Raw genomic sequence first — 16,346 nt, forward strand, 5'->3', positions numbered from 1 at the left:
CCATCTGAACATCATAAGGAACTCGATCCATGCTTAATGATTTTCACGAGCAAGCAGTGGTCAATTAAGGAGGATTAGTGCTTTTTAAAGGTCCTGTTGATGGCATCACTCACCTTAGTAATATTTAGACACCTTTCTTACCAAACTTGCTAAACAAGCGAGATTTCAAGTAAATGTGACATGGAAAGCAGAGCAGGTACCTGGCAGATTCAGCTCACCCCTTACTCCAAACAACCTCTGTGTTGCCTAAGAGCAAACCACAATCCCCCAGGGCATCAGCTGTACTCACTCTTCCTCCATGAGCATTGGCATATGCCATCTGGCAATGTCTCCCACCATCCTGGCACCTCTCCAATGCACTAGCAGTGTGCTCCAGGAAGCACAGACTAGCACAGGGAGCAACGTCAGCAGCTAGTATTGAAAGGCTGCCGTGGGGACACTTTGCATAAGGTTATGGATTGCTCCAGGCTGCAGCTCATGGCTGCCTGCTTTCTCCCTTAGCGGTGGTTCACATAACACCTGCCTGCATGCCCAGAGCCTTGCTTTGCCTTGCAATTGCAATTAACTCCATCACACAGCCAGGCAGCTTGCCTTGCTGCTCAGCAGTCCTCACTCAAAGGGGTGGACAGCTTGCAATAAAGCACTGTGCTAAATCAATCTCACACTTACCCTAGTTTCCAGCAGCTCACCTAACAAACACCTGCATGTGCAACAAGTATACAGCCATTCCTCAAAGTCTTAGGGGAGTCGATCTCACTGACACCTGCGATGAGTCAGGGGATCCCAGTACATGGGCAGTTTCCCATAAAACCCAAGGAAACAGTCCATGGATAGGTGTCCTTTCAGGATGGTCGCACTCAGCAGAGTACGTGCCTCTGCAATGCAAGGAGTGGGTCATAACCAGTCTGTTGGCTCAACAACAGTCTAGGGAAAGGCCTATCACAGTTGTGGATATGTATAAGCAGCAAGCAGTGGTCTGGTACATTTTCTCTGGGCCTATCCAGTCAGAACAGTCAGGCGAAACAGAAAAGAAAGCAAAAGGGGAAGGAGATTTAGCTGGGAGGGCTAAGGCCAGTCATTACCATTGGACTGTGCTTCAGCAGGTTACTCTGAGGAACAATGAGAGTCATTGTATTCCAGATGCCTGTCTGCTGCTCTGTCCTGTGTATGTGCACAGAGTCCCTGATTGCCATCACCATGGGCTCCTCACCCGCCAGCCACTGAGCAGTTTCCTGGTCTCTGGCATGCCTCTGAATGCCAGCCACCTGGGCCATTTCTCCCTCAGCCAACTGTGGAACTGTCACAGTGAAGTACTCATCAGGTAGTGGTCCCACACATTCTAAGCCTAATATTCCAAACCAATTGCCTGTATCTGGACTGGAGGGAGCTAAAGGAGTCAGCCTTTGGGTGCTATCTCTGTGAATTCAATACTACCATCCTCAGAGATCAAGGAGGTGGCCTCTTCTCCACAGAGTTCACAGGGAGGCTGACTGTATCTGCAAGACATGAGAGAGAGAGAGAGAGGTGTACTGGCCATTGCTTAGAAATTGCATGTAATCAATGAGATTGATGGCACAGTTGTATTATTTAGACACAGTTTTTGTTTAAACAGTTAGCTTTAGAGGGATGGCAGTGAAGGCAGTGCAATGTTCCTCCTGCAACATGTATGAGGTGAGGGATGCCATCGACGTCCCTGCCGATTACACTTGCAGGAAGTGCACCCATCTCCAGCTCCTCCAAGACCGTGTTAGGGAACTGGAGCTGGAGTTGGATGAACTTCGGATCATTCGGGAGGCAGAGGGGGTCATAGATCAGAGTTATAGGGAAGTAGTAACTCCAAAGATGGCAGATAGATGGGTTACAGTGAGGGGGACTGGGAGGAAGCAGCCAGTGCAGGGACCTCCTGCGGCCATTCCCCTCAAGAACAAGTATACCGTTTTGGATACTTGTGGGGGGGATGACTTACCAGGGGTAAGTAACGGGGCTCAGGTCTCTGGCACGGAGCCTGTCCCCGTTACTCAGAAGGGAAGGGTGAAGAAGAGCAGAGCAGTAGTAATTGGGGACTCGATAGTTCGTGGCACAGATAGGCGGTTTTGTGGGAACGAGAGAGACTCACGTTTGGTATGTTGCCTCCCAGGTGCAAGGGTACGTGATGTCTCTGATCGTGTTTTCCGGGTCCTGGAGGGGGAGGGGGAGCAACCCGAAGTCGTGGTCCACATTGGCACCAACGACATAGGTAGGAGGAGTGCTGAGGATGTTAGACAGGCTTTCAGGGAGCTAGGTTGGAAGCTTGGAGTTAGAACAAACAGAGTTGTTGTCTCTGGTTTGTTACCCGTGCCACGTGATAGAGATTCGAGGAATAGGGAGAGAGAACAATTAAATGCGTGGCTTCAGGGATGGTGCAGGAGGGAGGGGTTCCAGTTTTTGGATAACTGGGGTTCTTTCTGGGGACGGTGGGACCTCTATAAACAGGATGGTCTACACCTGAACCTGAGGGGAACCAGTATCCTTGGGGGGAGGTTTGCTAGTGCTCTTGGGGGGGGTTTAAACTAACTCGGCAGGGGCATGGGAACCCAGATTGTAGCTTCAGGGTGCAGGGCCTGGAGTGTAGGGAGGTGAGGAACATGGCATCAATTTCCAAGGAGGGTGCCTGTAAACAGGGAAGTGGCTTGAAGTGTGTATACTTCAATGCAAGAAGTATACGAAATAAGGTAGGTGAACTTGCAGCGTTGGTTGGTACCTGGGACTTCGATGTTGTGGCTATTACGGACACATGGCTAGAACAGGGACAGGATTGGCTGTTGCAGGTTCCGGGATTTAAATGTTTTAGTAGGGTCAGAGGTGGGGGTAAAAGAGGGGGAGGTGTGGCATTGCTTGTCAAAGATAGTATTACAGCGGTGGAAAGGACGATGGATGAGGACTTGCCATCTGAGGTAGTTTGGGCTGAGGTTAGGAATAGGAAAGGTGAGGTCACCCTGTTAGGAGTCTTTTACAGGCCTCCTAATAGTCCTAGAATCATTGAAGAAAGGATTGGGAAGGTGATTCAGGAGATGAGTGACAGTAATAGGGTGGTTGTTATGGGGGACTTTAACTTTCCTGATATTGATTGGGAAAGCTATAGCTCAAGTTCGTTAGATGGGTCAGTGTTTGTTCAATGTGTGCAGGAGAGTTTCCTGACACAATATGTAGACAGGCCAACAAGAGGTGAGGCCATACTGGATTTGGTTCTGGGTAACGAACCAGGCCAGGTGTTAGAATTAGAGGTAGGTGAGCACTTTGGGGATAGTGACCATAATTCGGTGATTTTTACACTCGTGATGGAGAGGGATAAGTGTGTACTACAGGGCAAGAATTATAGCTGGGGTAAGGGAAATTATGATGCGGTGAGGCATGACTTAGGATGTGTGGCTTGGAAAAGTAGACTCCAAGGCAAGAGTGTAAATGATATGTGGAACTTGTTCAAGGGGCAACTATTGAGTGTCCTTGATAATTATGTACCTGTCAGGCAGGAAGGAAAGGGTCGTGCGAGGGAGCCGTGGTTTAATAAGGAATTGGAATCCCTTGTTAAATGGAAGAGGGCGGCCTATCTCAAGATGAGACGTGAAGGTTCAATTGGGGCGATTGAGAGTTATAGGGTAGCCAGGAAGGACCTGAAGAGAGAGCTAAAAGCAGCAAGGAGGGGACATGAAAGGTCCTTAGTAGATAGGATTAGGGAAAACCCTAAGGCTTTCTATAGGTATGTTAGGAATAAAAGAATGACTAGGGTAGGAATAGGTCCAGTCAAGGATAGTAGGGGGAAGTTGCGTGTGGAGGCGGAAGAGATTGGGGAGACACTGAATGAATACTTTTCTTCAGTATTCACTCAGGAACAGGGCATTGTTGTCGATGAGAATACTGAGGCACAAATAAGTAGAATGGATGGCTTTGAGGTATGTAGAGAAGAGGTGTTGGAAATCCTGGAAAAGGTGAAAATAGATAAGTCCCCTGGGCCTGATGGCATTTATCCTAGGATTCTCTGGGAAGCAAGGGAGGAGATTGCAGAGCCATTGGCCTTGATTTTTGTGTCCTCTTTGTCTACAGGAGTAGTCCCAGAAGACTGGAGGATAGCAAATGTGGTTCCCTTGTTCAAAAAGGGGAGTAGGGATAGCCCTAGTAACTATAGGCCGGTGAGTCTCACTTCTGTTGTGGGCAAAGTCTTAGAGAGAATTGTAAGGGATAGGATTTATGCACATCTGGATAGGAATAATGTGATCAAGGATAGTCAGCATGGTTTTGTGAAGGGCAGGTCGTGCCTCACAAACCTTATTGAATTCTTTGAAAAGGTGACGAAGGAGGTTGATGAGGGGAAAGCGGTAGATGTGGTATATATGGATTTTAGTAAGGCGTTTGATAAGGTTCCCCATGGTAGGCTACTGCAGAAAATACGGAGATATGGCATTGAGGGTGAGTTGGAGGTTTGGATTAGGAATTGGCTGGATGGAAGAAGACAGAGGGTAGTAGTTGATGGCAAAGTTTCTTCATGGAGTGCCGTCACTAGCGGTGTTCCGCAAGGATCTGTTTTGGGACCATTGCTGTTTGTCATTTTTATAAATGACCTGGAAGAGGGGTTAGAAGGTTGGGTGAGCAAGTTTGCGGATGATACGAAAGTCGGAGGAGTTGTTGACAGTGAGGAAGCATGTGGCAGGTTACAGCAGGATATAGAGAAGCTGCAGAGCTGGGCAGAAAGGTGGCAGATGGAATTCAATGTAGCTAAGTGCGAGGTGATTCACTTTGGGAAGAATAATAAAAAGATGGGGTACTGGGCTAATGGTCGGATACTTGGTAGTGTGGATGAGCAGAGGGATCTTGGTGTCCATGTACACAGATCTCTGAAAGTTGCCACCCAGGTAAATAGTGCGGTGAGGAAGGCATATGGCGTACTGGCTTTTATTGGTAGAGGAATTGAGTTCCGGAGTCCTGAGGTCATGATGCAGTTGTATAAGACTCTGGTACGGCCGCATCTGGAATATTGTGTGCAGTTTTGGTCGCCATACTATAGGAAGGATGTGGAGGCATTGGAACGGGTGCAGAGGAGGTTTACCAGGATGTTGCCTGGTATGGAAGGAAAATCGTATGAGGAAAGACTGAGGCACTTGGGGCTGTTTTCACTGGAGAAAAGAAGGTTTGAGGGGTGACTTGATTGAGGTGTACAAGATGATTAGGGGGTTAGATAGGGTCGACAGTATGAACCTTTTCCCGCGTATTGAGTCGGGTATTACAAGGGGGCATAGCTTTAAATTAAGGGGGGGTAGATATAGGACTGATGTTAGGGGTAGGTTCTTCACTCAGCGAGTCGTTAGTTCATGGAATGCCCTGCCAGTGACAGTGGTGGACTCTCCCTCTTTATGGGCATTTAAGAGGGCATTGGATAGGTATATGGAGGATAGTGGGTTAGTGTAGTTTAGGTGGGCTTGGATCGGCGCAACATCGAGGGCCCAAGGGCCTGTACTGCGCTGTATTCTTCTATGTTCTATGTTCTATTAATGACAGAGTGGCAGTGACATACAGCATGGTATTCTGGTTACTCTGCATTCCTGCAATATCAGTCTTGGCTTTTTCAAATGTAACTAATGCTAGAAAGGGAGGATAGGGTGGGGAAATGGATGAACTAGCAAAGGGTGGCACTGCTATTAGTGCTGTCCATATGGGTGAAACAGGTCCTGAGGGAGTGAGAAGGTACCATGGAGGGCATAGAGGGTCAATGGTCTGGGAGACTGGGGAGTGAAATGACAGCGAGTAAGCAAAGGTGTTGCATGCAATAGTGAGAGTGGCAGAGCATGAGCCTGAGTGGAAGGTAGATACATTGTTAGAGAGAGAGAGTGAGTGTGAGGTGGCAGTGTGACAGATATCCTGGCAGAGCACAAAAGGTCATTGACCTACTTGCAGGACTGACTACTGTTCCTGCAGATGGCACTGACTCAAGTGACCACTCCAGACTAAGCTAGCAGGGTCTGACTGGGGCAGCTTCTTCTCCAGTCCTAGAGAAAGAAGACACCTCTCCTTTGCCCCATCCCATCCTCCAAGATCTCCAGGTCCCTATTGGAGAATCTTCCTCTTCCCACACTGTCCTTGACCAAGAAGGTCAGCTTCAAAATTCCAGCTCTTATCCGTGTAGTAATTGTAACAAGGTAGGCCAGGTGTACCCAAAAGAATATGAGTTCCCTGACTGGGGCTGTTAATCAGATCCTGTCAAGCAGCCCTGGCTGATAGATAAGAACAGGAGTGTCAGACATCCTGTTCAGTCTGAGAGCTGGCTCTGAGGGAGCTGGATCTGTGTTAAGGGCTCTCCATGGTAACGGGATAATGGCCTCTGTGGAGTTATTTTATTGATCATGCATGATTTTAATCGTTGCACCTTCAGCTGCTAAAACCTTAATCTCTAGAATTCCTTCCCTTGCCCATAGGCTCTTTCCTCCTTTAAGGTGTTCCTGAAAACATCCTGGAAATATTCTCATCATGAGCCATATAATCACTTCATGTGACTTGGCATCCAATTTTGTTTTACATATCTTCTCTCGGCAATATATTAATAAAGTAAAACCAAAAACTGCAGATGCTGATGAAGGGTCTGAAGAAAGATCACTGAACCTGAAACGTTAACTCTGCTTTCTCTCTACAGCAACTTCTGGCTTTTATAGAAGTAAAAGTGTTTGAAGTTTACTAGTGTCACTTGAGGTTTGGGTGAGAAAACATTCTCGTTGTACAGCATTTAAATACTTTCTTGTTAAGGTTGACTTGAAATTATTGGTGAAGAATATACAGAGATTAATATACTTCAGAAGAGCTCCACATAGAACATATTGCCCCTTTTGTAAACACCCATGCTCTGTCTCTTTCCTCACGTACCATTTTTATGACACATCTCCAGAGCAGGTGAGATTTGAACCCAGGTCTCCTAGCTTTTCCAGGTAGGGAAACTACCACTGCACCACAAGATGACAAGCCTTACCTCAATTGCCAGGAAACAATGATAGACATTTCTCAGCAATCTGCTCAGCGAATGTATGATAGACCCCGGAGCAGATGGGACTTGGGCGTCGGCCTCCTGGCTCAGAAATAGATACACTACAACAGCCATTGGAAAACCACTCAACATACATATAATGCAATTATCTAACTGATTCTCAATTCTTGTTTTCCCTGTTACCTTTCATTTCCAGGTAATAAGTAGCCTAGTAACAGAATTAGATGCTAACATTAAATAGAATGAGCCAACAGACTACCCTACAAATTGTAGCTTTGACGTGAGGATTCATGTGTGTTAGAGACCTTAGCAAAGCTAATCTTAAACTTTCAAGATTATTCATAATGGTGAATGGACATTTTGTTGGTTGAGCCATGTCAAAACCTAAGCTCAGAAATTTAATTGCCACACCATACAGAGAGTAATACAACTATTCTTCACATTTAACCACCTGTTCCCTCAATCCTGCATTGGTCTGACTTTTTTTTATCATAGTCTTACCTCAAGTTTTCAACTGGCCAGTAATCAGTCAGTTCCATTGAAGTAGACAGTGTTGAATGGAGCCCACAATCATTTTCCATTTTAGTTGTGATATTTATTTATAAATCTTTGAATCATGACAGTATTATAGACATCTTGGTAATATCTTGATTTTTTTTCTAACAGAGCTTATCTTCAGAGATTCATTAGCTCAACAAAACTCAAGTTACAGAATGCCCCCATCCAATTCTTAAATTAGTTGTAACAATATGTCTGTTAACATTGTGCAAACATTCCATTCAAGTTTAATAAAATGCCTATCATTTGTACTCAATGCTAGAACTAAAAAGTTGTCAAAAAAGCTTATTTATAATTCAATTTTCCAAATAGTCATTTACAAGGACATTTACTTCAATTCTAAAAAGAATTCTAAGGTTACTTCAGTCCAGGAAGAAAAAAACATCTGGAGACAACACTTTGCCTTCCAGCAACATCGAATCATAAACAGTCAGCTTCCCATCTCTCCAGACATTTCCAAAATATTCAAACACAGAGTGCTGGTGCCGCCTGCAATCCAGACAATGGTTAAACCTTAATGAACCCAGAAAGAATCTCCTAAATAATTGTAACCCCGCACTGCTGCAACCCAAATTCTAAATAGGATTTGCTTCAGGTGTGGTTTTCTGGCAATCCAAACCAGAGAGAAAATAACTTCCTTCAATTAATCCAACGCAGAATCCAACTTTAACTCCAAAACTACTGAAACATGACAGCACATGCTACTGATCTGAACAATATTTTCCTGGTATAAAAATAAATATCGAGAATAAGAAAAATAACGCTCACAGGAATAAATTAAATGCAGATATCACGTGAGCTCTATTAAATGCTATCCCTGATATACCAAATAAATTGAACATTTTTTGATACAGGACAATATAGAAACTAAAGTGGAAGAGAATTAAGCTGCATACTTTTAGAGAGTTATTGAATATTCTGACCCAGTAATTATTAGTCAGGTAATAATTCATTTTGCACATACACCTACAGTTTATGAGAGCATCATAGAAACATAGGGATAGATGGAGGCCAGGTAAAAACAATGACTGCAGATGCTGGAAACCAGATTCTGGATTAGTGGTGCTGGAAGAGCACAGCAGTTCAGGCAGCATCCGAGGAGCAGTAAAATCGACGTTTCAGGCAAAAGCCCTTCATCAGGAACCATTCAATCCTTCGAGTTCATTCTACCATTCAGCCAGGTCTTAGCTAATATGTATCATAGCTGTAACCACATGATGTGGCTCTGTATCCATATATACCATTTCCAGCAAAATAAAATTGTAGATTTCAGATCTTTAATTATTCATTCGGCTCATATCTATTGTTTTTTTTGTGTGAGGGTTCTACACTTCTAGCACCCTTCATTTGAAGATTGGCTTTACTCAGATTTTAAGGTTGTGGCCCCTTGATCGAGACTGTCAATATGTTTCCCTTTACCATGCCAATTTCTTTCAAAATCCTGATGAAAAGGCCCAAACAAATCACTCCTTAACCTGCCATATCACAGGGAATATAAGCCTAATTATGTATTAGTAGACAAACAGGAGGCTGGAAAAGCACAGCAAGCCTGGCAGCATCAGAAAGAGGAGATGTCTGACGTTTTGGGTATAACCCTTTGTCAGAAAGGATTTGTGTCTAAATACATGCTTGTAGTTTCTTTTCATAATTTCCAATTCTGCTGCTCTGGTGAATCTGCCTGTAATCCTTCCAAAGGCAGTATACATTTTTCTATAGTGTCTTTGTGATACATATCTGAATAAAGTGAACACTTGTTGATTGTGGACACTTTTTGTATATACAATCAAATCACCATGAGGATATACAAGTCCAACACATTATAGCACAAGAAAAGATCATTCCAACTATGAACTCGTCCTTCGACAACAAACTGTGTTAATCTATTCTATCATGATAAGCACAAATTATAACAGCAAGAAGTTCCTCCTTAATGTAGTGTAGTGGTCACAGGGCACGACTGAAAACCACAGGCTGTGAGTTCATATCCCGTCATGACAAGTTATGAAACAGAATTAAATAAACCTGGTAATTTGTGGGCTAGCTGCAGAGGAAAAATGACTATTAAAGATGCCGTATTGTTTTAAAAAGCCAACAGGTTGACTAAGGGAACCTGCTACCGCTGCCCAGTCTGTTACACATATGAATCCAGTCCCACACATTGTGGTTGGCTCTTAATATTGTCATGGCAACTAGGGACAGGCAATAAATAAGGCCTTGATGATTTGTCCACATCCCTGGAACAAATTAAAGAAAGACAAGGCAAGAATTATTTTTATTATCCTCTGATTTTGCTCTCTTGCAACGTAAAGGACATTGTTTTGGTTGTGTAGCTCTTTTCATAGCCACAGGATGTCGTAAAGCACTTTACCATACCAATTAAGCATTTTTAAAAAAACTACACTGTTATTGCAAAGTACGACATACAGCAAGCAATTTGCATTCACAAAGCTCCCACAAACAGCACCATGTTGCTAATTAGGTAATTTGTTTTAGTTGTTTTGGTTGAGGGATATATGTGTTGTGCCTGGAGGGGACATCAGCAAGAATCCTCTGTTCCTCTTCAGTGTACTGCCATGGGATATTTTCCATCTACCTGAGAGAACACACAGTGTGTCACTGCAATATTGCATCTCAAAGACCACTCCTCCATATATCAGTGGCACTGAATTCCCAGCCTGCCTTGTAAGGTTGCCAGTCACTGAGCTACATCTGAAACCATGTTCTAAGTTAGCTCAAAGGTTTATCTTAAAAGATCAATTGGAGAAAAAGCAGGAGAACAGCACTAAGTAATGATGCTCATTTAACGAGCCAGTCTAGGCACCATGAGCCAAAAGACCTCCTTCTGTTCAATAATATTTCTGTGTTGCTGTGATTAAAAATGGAGATCAGAGTTTAGATTTTATCTGAACTCACGGATCAAAGCAACTAGAAGTGGCAGGATGCTGAAAGAAAAAGGTCAAACTATTGAATGTTTGCAATTATAAATGCCAAAAACATGTAATGCTGGGTGTTTTAAGGGATAGGAAGTGGGATGTTAAACCTTTCAATCCATTTTTTACTTTGTTTAATATTCTACAAATTTCTCTCAAGTCTTTTAGCCTCTAGTTAGAATGTACAGTGCCCATTCTTTCGATGTACTTGGTTACTGTGACACGTTTCCTGTTAACAAATCCCTAGTTCTAATGTAATGGGAAAAAAAAAGTGTTACATCATTCTTACTTAAATCAGTGACAGCAAGAGGACAGTAAAATGACAAAGGGAGAGATTAGAAAAGAATGATGAATACAAATAGCAAGGAAAAAGTTGTGAATTCTGCATGTTCTACATTACATGTGTTTGTTACTAGAATGCTGTTAATTTGGTAATTGAATTTCTGTGCGCTGTCAGCCAAGTGTTTGGTATTATAGAGTCATACTGCATAGAATCATGACTCTTCCCTCCAACCAGTCCGTGCCAACCATAATCCCAATCTAAACTAGTCCCACCTGTCTGTGTTTGTCCATATCCTACCAAACATTTCTTATTCATGTACTTATCCAAATATCTTTTAACAGTTGTAATTATTTTCGCATCCACCATTCCCTCTGGAAGTTAACTCCACACACAAATCACTATCTGTGTAAAAAGATTGCCCCTCATTCTCCTGTATCGCACTACAAAGTCTATCACTACAAAGATCAGATCTTTAAAAGAAATAGTCATTTGGAGGGCAATTAATCAATCTTTGGAAATTGACAGCTCAGTTCAGATCATTTCTTAATTTCATTTTTAAATCATTCTCCTCTCATCTGAAAAATTTGCCCCCTGGTTTCGAACTCCCCCACCCTAGGGAATTACACCTGCCGTTCAACTCATCTATGTCACTCATGACTCTACAAACCTCTATATAAGGTCACTCCTCAAGCTCCAGTGAAAGAAGTCCCAGCCTATCCAGTCTCTCCTAACTTAAACCTTCCATTCCCAGCAATATCCTGGTAAACATCTTATGAACCATCTCTATCTTAATAATATCCTTCCTATAACTGGGTGACCAGACCTGGACATAGTATTCCAGAAGAAACCTCACCAACTTCCTGTGCAACCTCAATTAGAAATCATTCAGTTAACAGATATATAACAAAGAAACAAAGTAAGAATGAATTCAGTTCAATTCTTTATTTATCGATCTTATAAATAATACAAAAAATACATATTAAATAAGCCTGTGTACAAAATGTTAATAAATTCATACCCTGAATATTTAATAATAATTAAATAAATAATGACAAGAAAACAATAACCTAGGTTGTTGGCTGACTATTTCTCAGAACAAATGATTTCTTTGATCATCACTTAAGTTGTGAAAAGGTCATTAACCTGAAATGTTAACTTTTTTGTCTCTCTCCACAGAGTATTTACAGCATTTGTTGCTTTTATCACTTGAGTATTCAGTTTTCTCACACATTTGTCTTGAAATCTGCAGCCATTTTTAATTGAAAACAGTGTATTTCAATAAATACCACAACTTAATAAATATCACTATTGAACAGTAAGGTGAGCCAGAAACTGGGGACCTTCCAATTATACTTGAGGAAGGACATGGTCTGAACAAAATAATAAAATGCAGGTGGAAATGTAAGACAAGTTAGAAACAGTCCAGTGCTTCTGTAAAGAGGTAGAAATGCCTGCATTTATAAGCTAGAAATCGTACTTCCAACTTGGTTGATAAAAGAATTATTTGGAAGAAAATATAATTAATATATTCAACATCTTGAGTATTGCTGAAAAAGCTGTTGAAGCTTTTCATCTTGCACTCAGTAGGACAAAGGTAAAAATATCAATTTGTACTGCAATATCAATATCTGAAATATTCTAATTATATTAACTTGCAGTCCTATTTTTAGTCACCAAAAAACATCAATTTCAAAACAAAAGAAACATTCTCCTGTATCACACTACATGGTCCATCAATATGAAGATCAGATCTTTAAAAGAAATAGTCATTTGGAGGGCAATTAATCAATCTTTGGAAACTGACAGCTCAGTTCAGGTCACTTCTTAATTTTGTTTGAATCTTTTTAAAATTGGTTTGGATGTTTTGTTTCTTTTTCCCTGAAAATATAATTTGAAATGTGTCAAATAACTTGTATTCAACACATTCGTGAGACAAAACTTGTTCTTCTTCAAACCTGATTTAAGACACAACATATGTTGAACTTCAGCAAAGATGTTGGCCCAGATGAGTGTGTTGCTGCACTTGCAGAAGGCAATTGCGTATTGTATCTGAACGTTACAGTTCCACAATTTATTTTCATAAGGAGTGCCTTATAAGTCTGGAGTGGAAATTGTAGAAGGTGCATTGTACTCAGGTGCAGAGTAAACCAAGCATTGTACTGCACGCAATCTATGGGTTGACAGCTGCTTTCCCATGTGCATTCCTCAATAAGTGACGAAAGCTCTTTAACACTTGCTTCATATACCGTTTAAACTCTCGCAGTATTGTACATCCTTGTTTCTTTTGGTCAAATAGATTCTCAGGGATGTTAATGTGTTCTGGAGAACATTCTAACTCTTCTGGAACATGATAACCTCTGTTGTCCAGAATAAACTGGAGGTTTGACTGCAGTGATATTAGCTGTGTCCGAGTATTTTTAAGCTCATCGTGCATTTCTTTCTTCAGAGAGTTCATATACATCTGCTGAACCTCAACATTTTTCAAGTGCAAATCAAACTGTTTTACACCAGTGTGTATTCTCCTAAGTGTTTCATTTTTCTCCATATTGGCCAGTTGTCCTTTGGGTAGGCACTTCACCTGAACTCTGCACAAAGGCATATCGGCATTATCATTAGAGAAAGGAAAGCCTTGAGCAGAAAGCTGAAAATAAAAGCTAATGTTAATAATGGGCATACATAACAACAACTTGCATGTAAATATATAATATTTTATATATAATATATATAGAGAGAAAGATATATATATATATAGAGAGAGAGAGAACATCTTTATCATCAATAAACATTCCTAGTCACTCCAAAAGCTGTCATCAGAAAAACAAATAGATTCCAAAATTAGTCAGAAAGATACAATTTATGTGGAGCATTAAACTGGGAAAGCAAGGAGCTTAGGGATTCAATTCTAGAGGGTTAGGATAGTTTAAATCATGTTATTGCTGCACATTCAATCATGCTGCTGCACTCATCATAATTCAAAGGAACCCGTTAAGAAGTAATTTTAATTGCTACCTTACTAAATAAACAGGAAATGTTTTTGTTAGCAATGTGACTGTCACTAGTTAACTGGAAATTTAATACCTTTCTATATTATTTTTACAGATCCTAGATGAGAATGCATTTTCACTTCATACTCATTTTATAACTTGCATTGCTTCCTGTTTTTTTTCTTTCATCTTCACCACTAATTCTAGTCTTCATACATCTACCTACAGTGAAAGCAGAGTGGTGGTAACTAGTTACTGTCTCTAGGTGGTGTGTGATAAGTGAATGTACCACTCTCAGTATTCTAGTCAGAGACATAGCATTTTGCAGTCAGACCAATGCTAATGAGTTAAATAGAAGGCATCTCTAAGCTGTGCCTCTTCAATTATTGAAGTAAAGATGCCATGCCAGCCTGAATTAACTGATCTTTTGTAAAGACTTTGCACTTAGATATACCATCCACATAACAAATTTAAACCAAACATCAATTACGAGGTATTATACTGTACTTTCATTATTCATAAGATCAACACACATGAAGAATCACTTTTTTCCCCTTCAGGTTGTCCCTGATGCTACATATAATGCTGTGCTGCTGAATGAGAGCCGAGGGGTTAGTGATGGAATGGATCTCAGTGTGGATGGTGGGAAATTGCTACCAGTGATGCACACTCTAACTTCACCCCTCCTCCTGTGTCCAGCATGTCCTGACGTGTTCTGCTTATGATCAGAAGATAATATTTGGAGAAACACAGGTATGAACTGTACCTTTCCAATCCACAGTACATCTCATTGACAGAGTAATATGCTTACAGTCATGTGGTACACACACTTATTAGTGTAACGGTTATCTATCAGTTACATAAACATCCATAGCACCAACTGTTCTCAGGTTAATGCAACCTCAGTATTGAATCATAAGAAATAGGAACAGGAGTAGGCCATTCGGCCCCTCAGCCTGCTCTGCCATTCAGTACTATCATGGCTGATCCAATTGTGTCTTTTCCTGCCTGTCCATACAGCAAAAAGCTTCTTCCATTCCCTCCCAACACTATTTGATTTGTTTTCAAACACTGTTCCCTTCTAGCAAAGCAAGATTGTCAGTTTATGGTGAGGAACTATTTGAGGTTTGGAATTGCATCAACAGGACTGGTGGCAACTGTTCAGTTTCCTTTCAGTTGCACATCAAAAGGAGCACCATGAAAAGGAATGACATGTCGCCTGCCATCATACAATCAATGCCAAATCAACATGTGAATCCAACAATAATGGAGGCACATGCAATTTCATAGATGATCATCTGGTCCACACTTAAACATCGAGGTTGTGTCAGTCCTGACTGCGAAAATCACCAAACTCCAGTCATTATCAAGTCTGGATGAGAGCAGCAGCAGGAAATGATAGCATTTGACATGCACCCACTACAACTGAGAATGGCAACAGATCAATCAGGGGCAGTTTCATTCCCAATGCAAAAGGTAATGTTATAACCGACTGTACTATTACATCCCTACATTTGAAATACGATTTAAAGTGACAGTCTGGGGGAAAACACAGATATGGAATTGAATGAATTATGCACAAACGTTTTAAGAGCTAAACTAAAAAGAAAATCTAATTTCAAACAAAACATTCAAGAATTAGAAGAATTACAATAAGGTAAACTTTCTTACATATAAACGTAGTAAAGCAGGGGCAGAGCGATTTAACTCAACAGCTAGTTGGTAGCTCATATTCATTGTTTTATTTAATATAGGAGCAGCATTGGTGTTGTGACAAGATAAAGACAACAGCAGAAGTATGTGTAGGATCCCTGAAAAAAACAAACAAACAGGTTAAAGACAATCCCGACCTCAGTGACATCTCATGCACTTGTTTCCTGAAGTGTACAATAGAAATTTTCAGTTATTTTAAACACACATTTAAAACAAATAATAATTTCTAAAAGTTTTTAAGTGCTAAATGCAGCATAAAACATAACCCGCTCAAAACCACTGGAAGCTAGAATACCAGCTGTGCAAATTACCTGATTCAAGTTCCATTCTATTACAATACAGACATCTGACTGCAGAAGGCAAGTGGCAGAGCTCTTTAAGAAAGTATTCTGTTCAGTTATTGGACAACTCTTCCAGATTTAGACTTGCACCGCCTTTTGTAGGTTGCGGAAGTACTCAAAACCACTAAAACGTCATCAACAGGAACTGCATATTTGGTTCAAATTTTTAAAGTGGTTTTTCTGCAGATCATTGATGAAATTGCTGTCTCATAACTGTGACACGTATGGGCTAGCTACTACTTTGTGTTGATGCATTATAGAGGTTGGTAACATTAACTCAGCAGTCAGATTCATGTAGTATAGGATAGAACTGTGAGATCACCTCGTGGAGATCATGTCATGCTGCTTCTCCAGTACAAGGAACCAGATTTACTCTGCATTATCGTCTCTTTCAGAAACATCTCAAAGCACCACAGATACATTGAAACCACTTTGAAGTGGAGTGACTGACTTTAATTAGGCAAATGCAACAATAATGTTACACACAAAAGATCCCACGAGCACCAGTAATATGAATGAGTAGTAAGGCACTTT

At 41.3% G+C, this 16,346-nt stretch overlaps 1 protein-coding gene across 1 annotated transcript; it reads right to left on the reverse strand.

Annotated features, from left to right (window-relative positions):
- Positions 1-11,701: 11,701 nt before the first annotated feature.
- Positions 11,702-15,856, reverse strand: m17 (IL-6 subfamily cytokine M17). The gene is made up of 3 exons (XM_043715305.2): positions 15,783-15,856; positions 15,430-15,569; positions 11,702-13,415 (listed from the first exon to the last, which is right to left on the reverse strand). Exons 1-3 carry the CDS (start codon positions 15,796-15,798, stop codon positions 12,945-12,947), a joined length of 627 nt encoding a protein of 208 aa, XP_043571240.1. The 5' UTR covers positions 15,799-15,856; the 3' UTR covers positions 11,702-12,944.
- Between the last annotated feature and the right edge of the window lie 490 nt (positions 15,857-16,346).

This window comes from Chiloscyllium plagiosum, unplaced genomic scaffold (genome assembly GCF_037043375.1).
Source record: "Chiloscyllium plagiosum isolate Xiang-an unplaced genomic scaffold, Cpla_swu_hap1 HiC_scaffold_24, whole genome shotgun sequence".
Lineage (NCBI taxonomy): Eukaryota > Metazoa > Chordata > Chondrichthyes > Orectolobiformes > Hemiscylliidae > Chiloscyllium > Chiloscyllium plagiosum.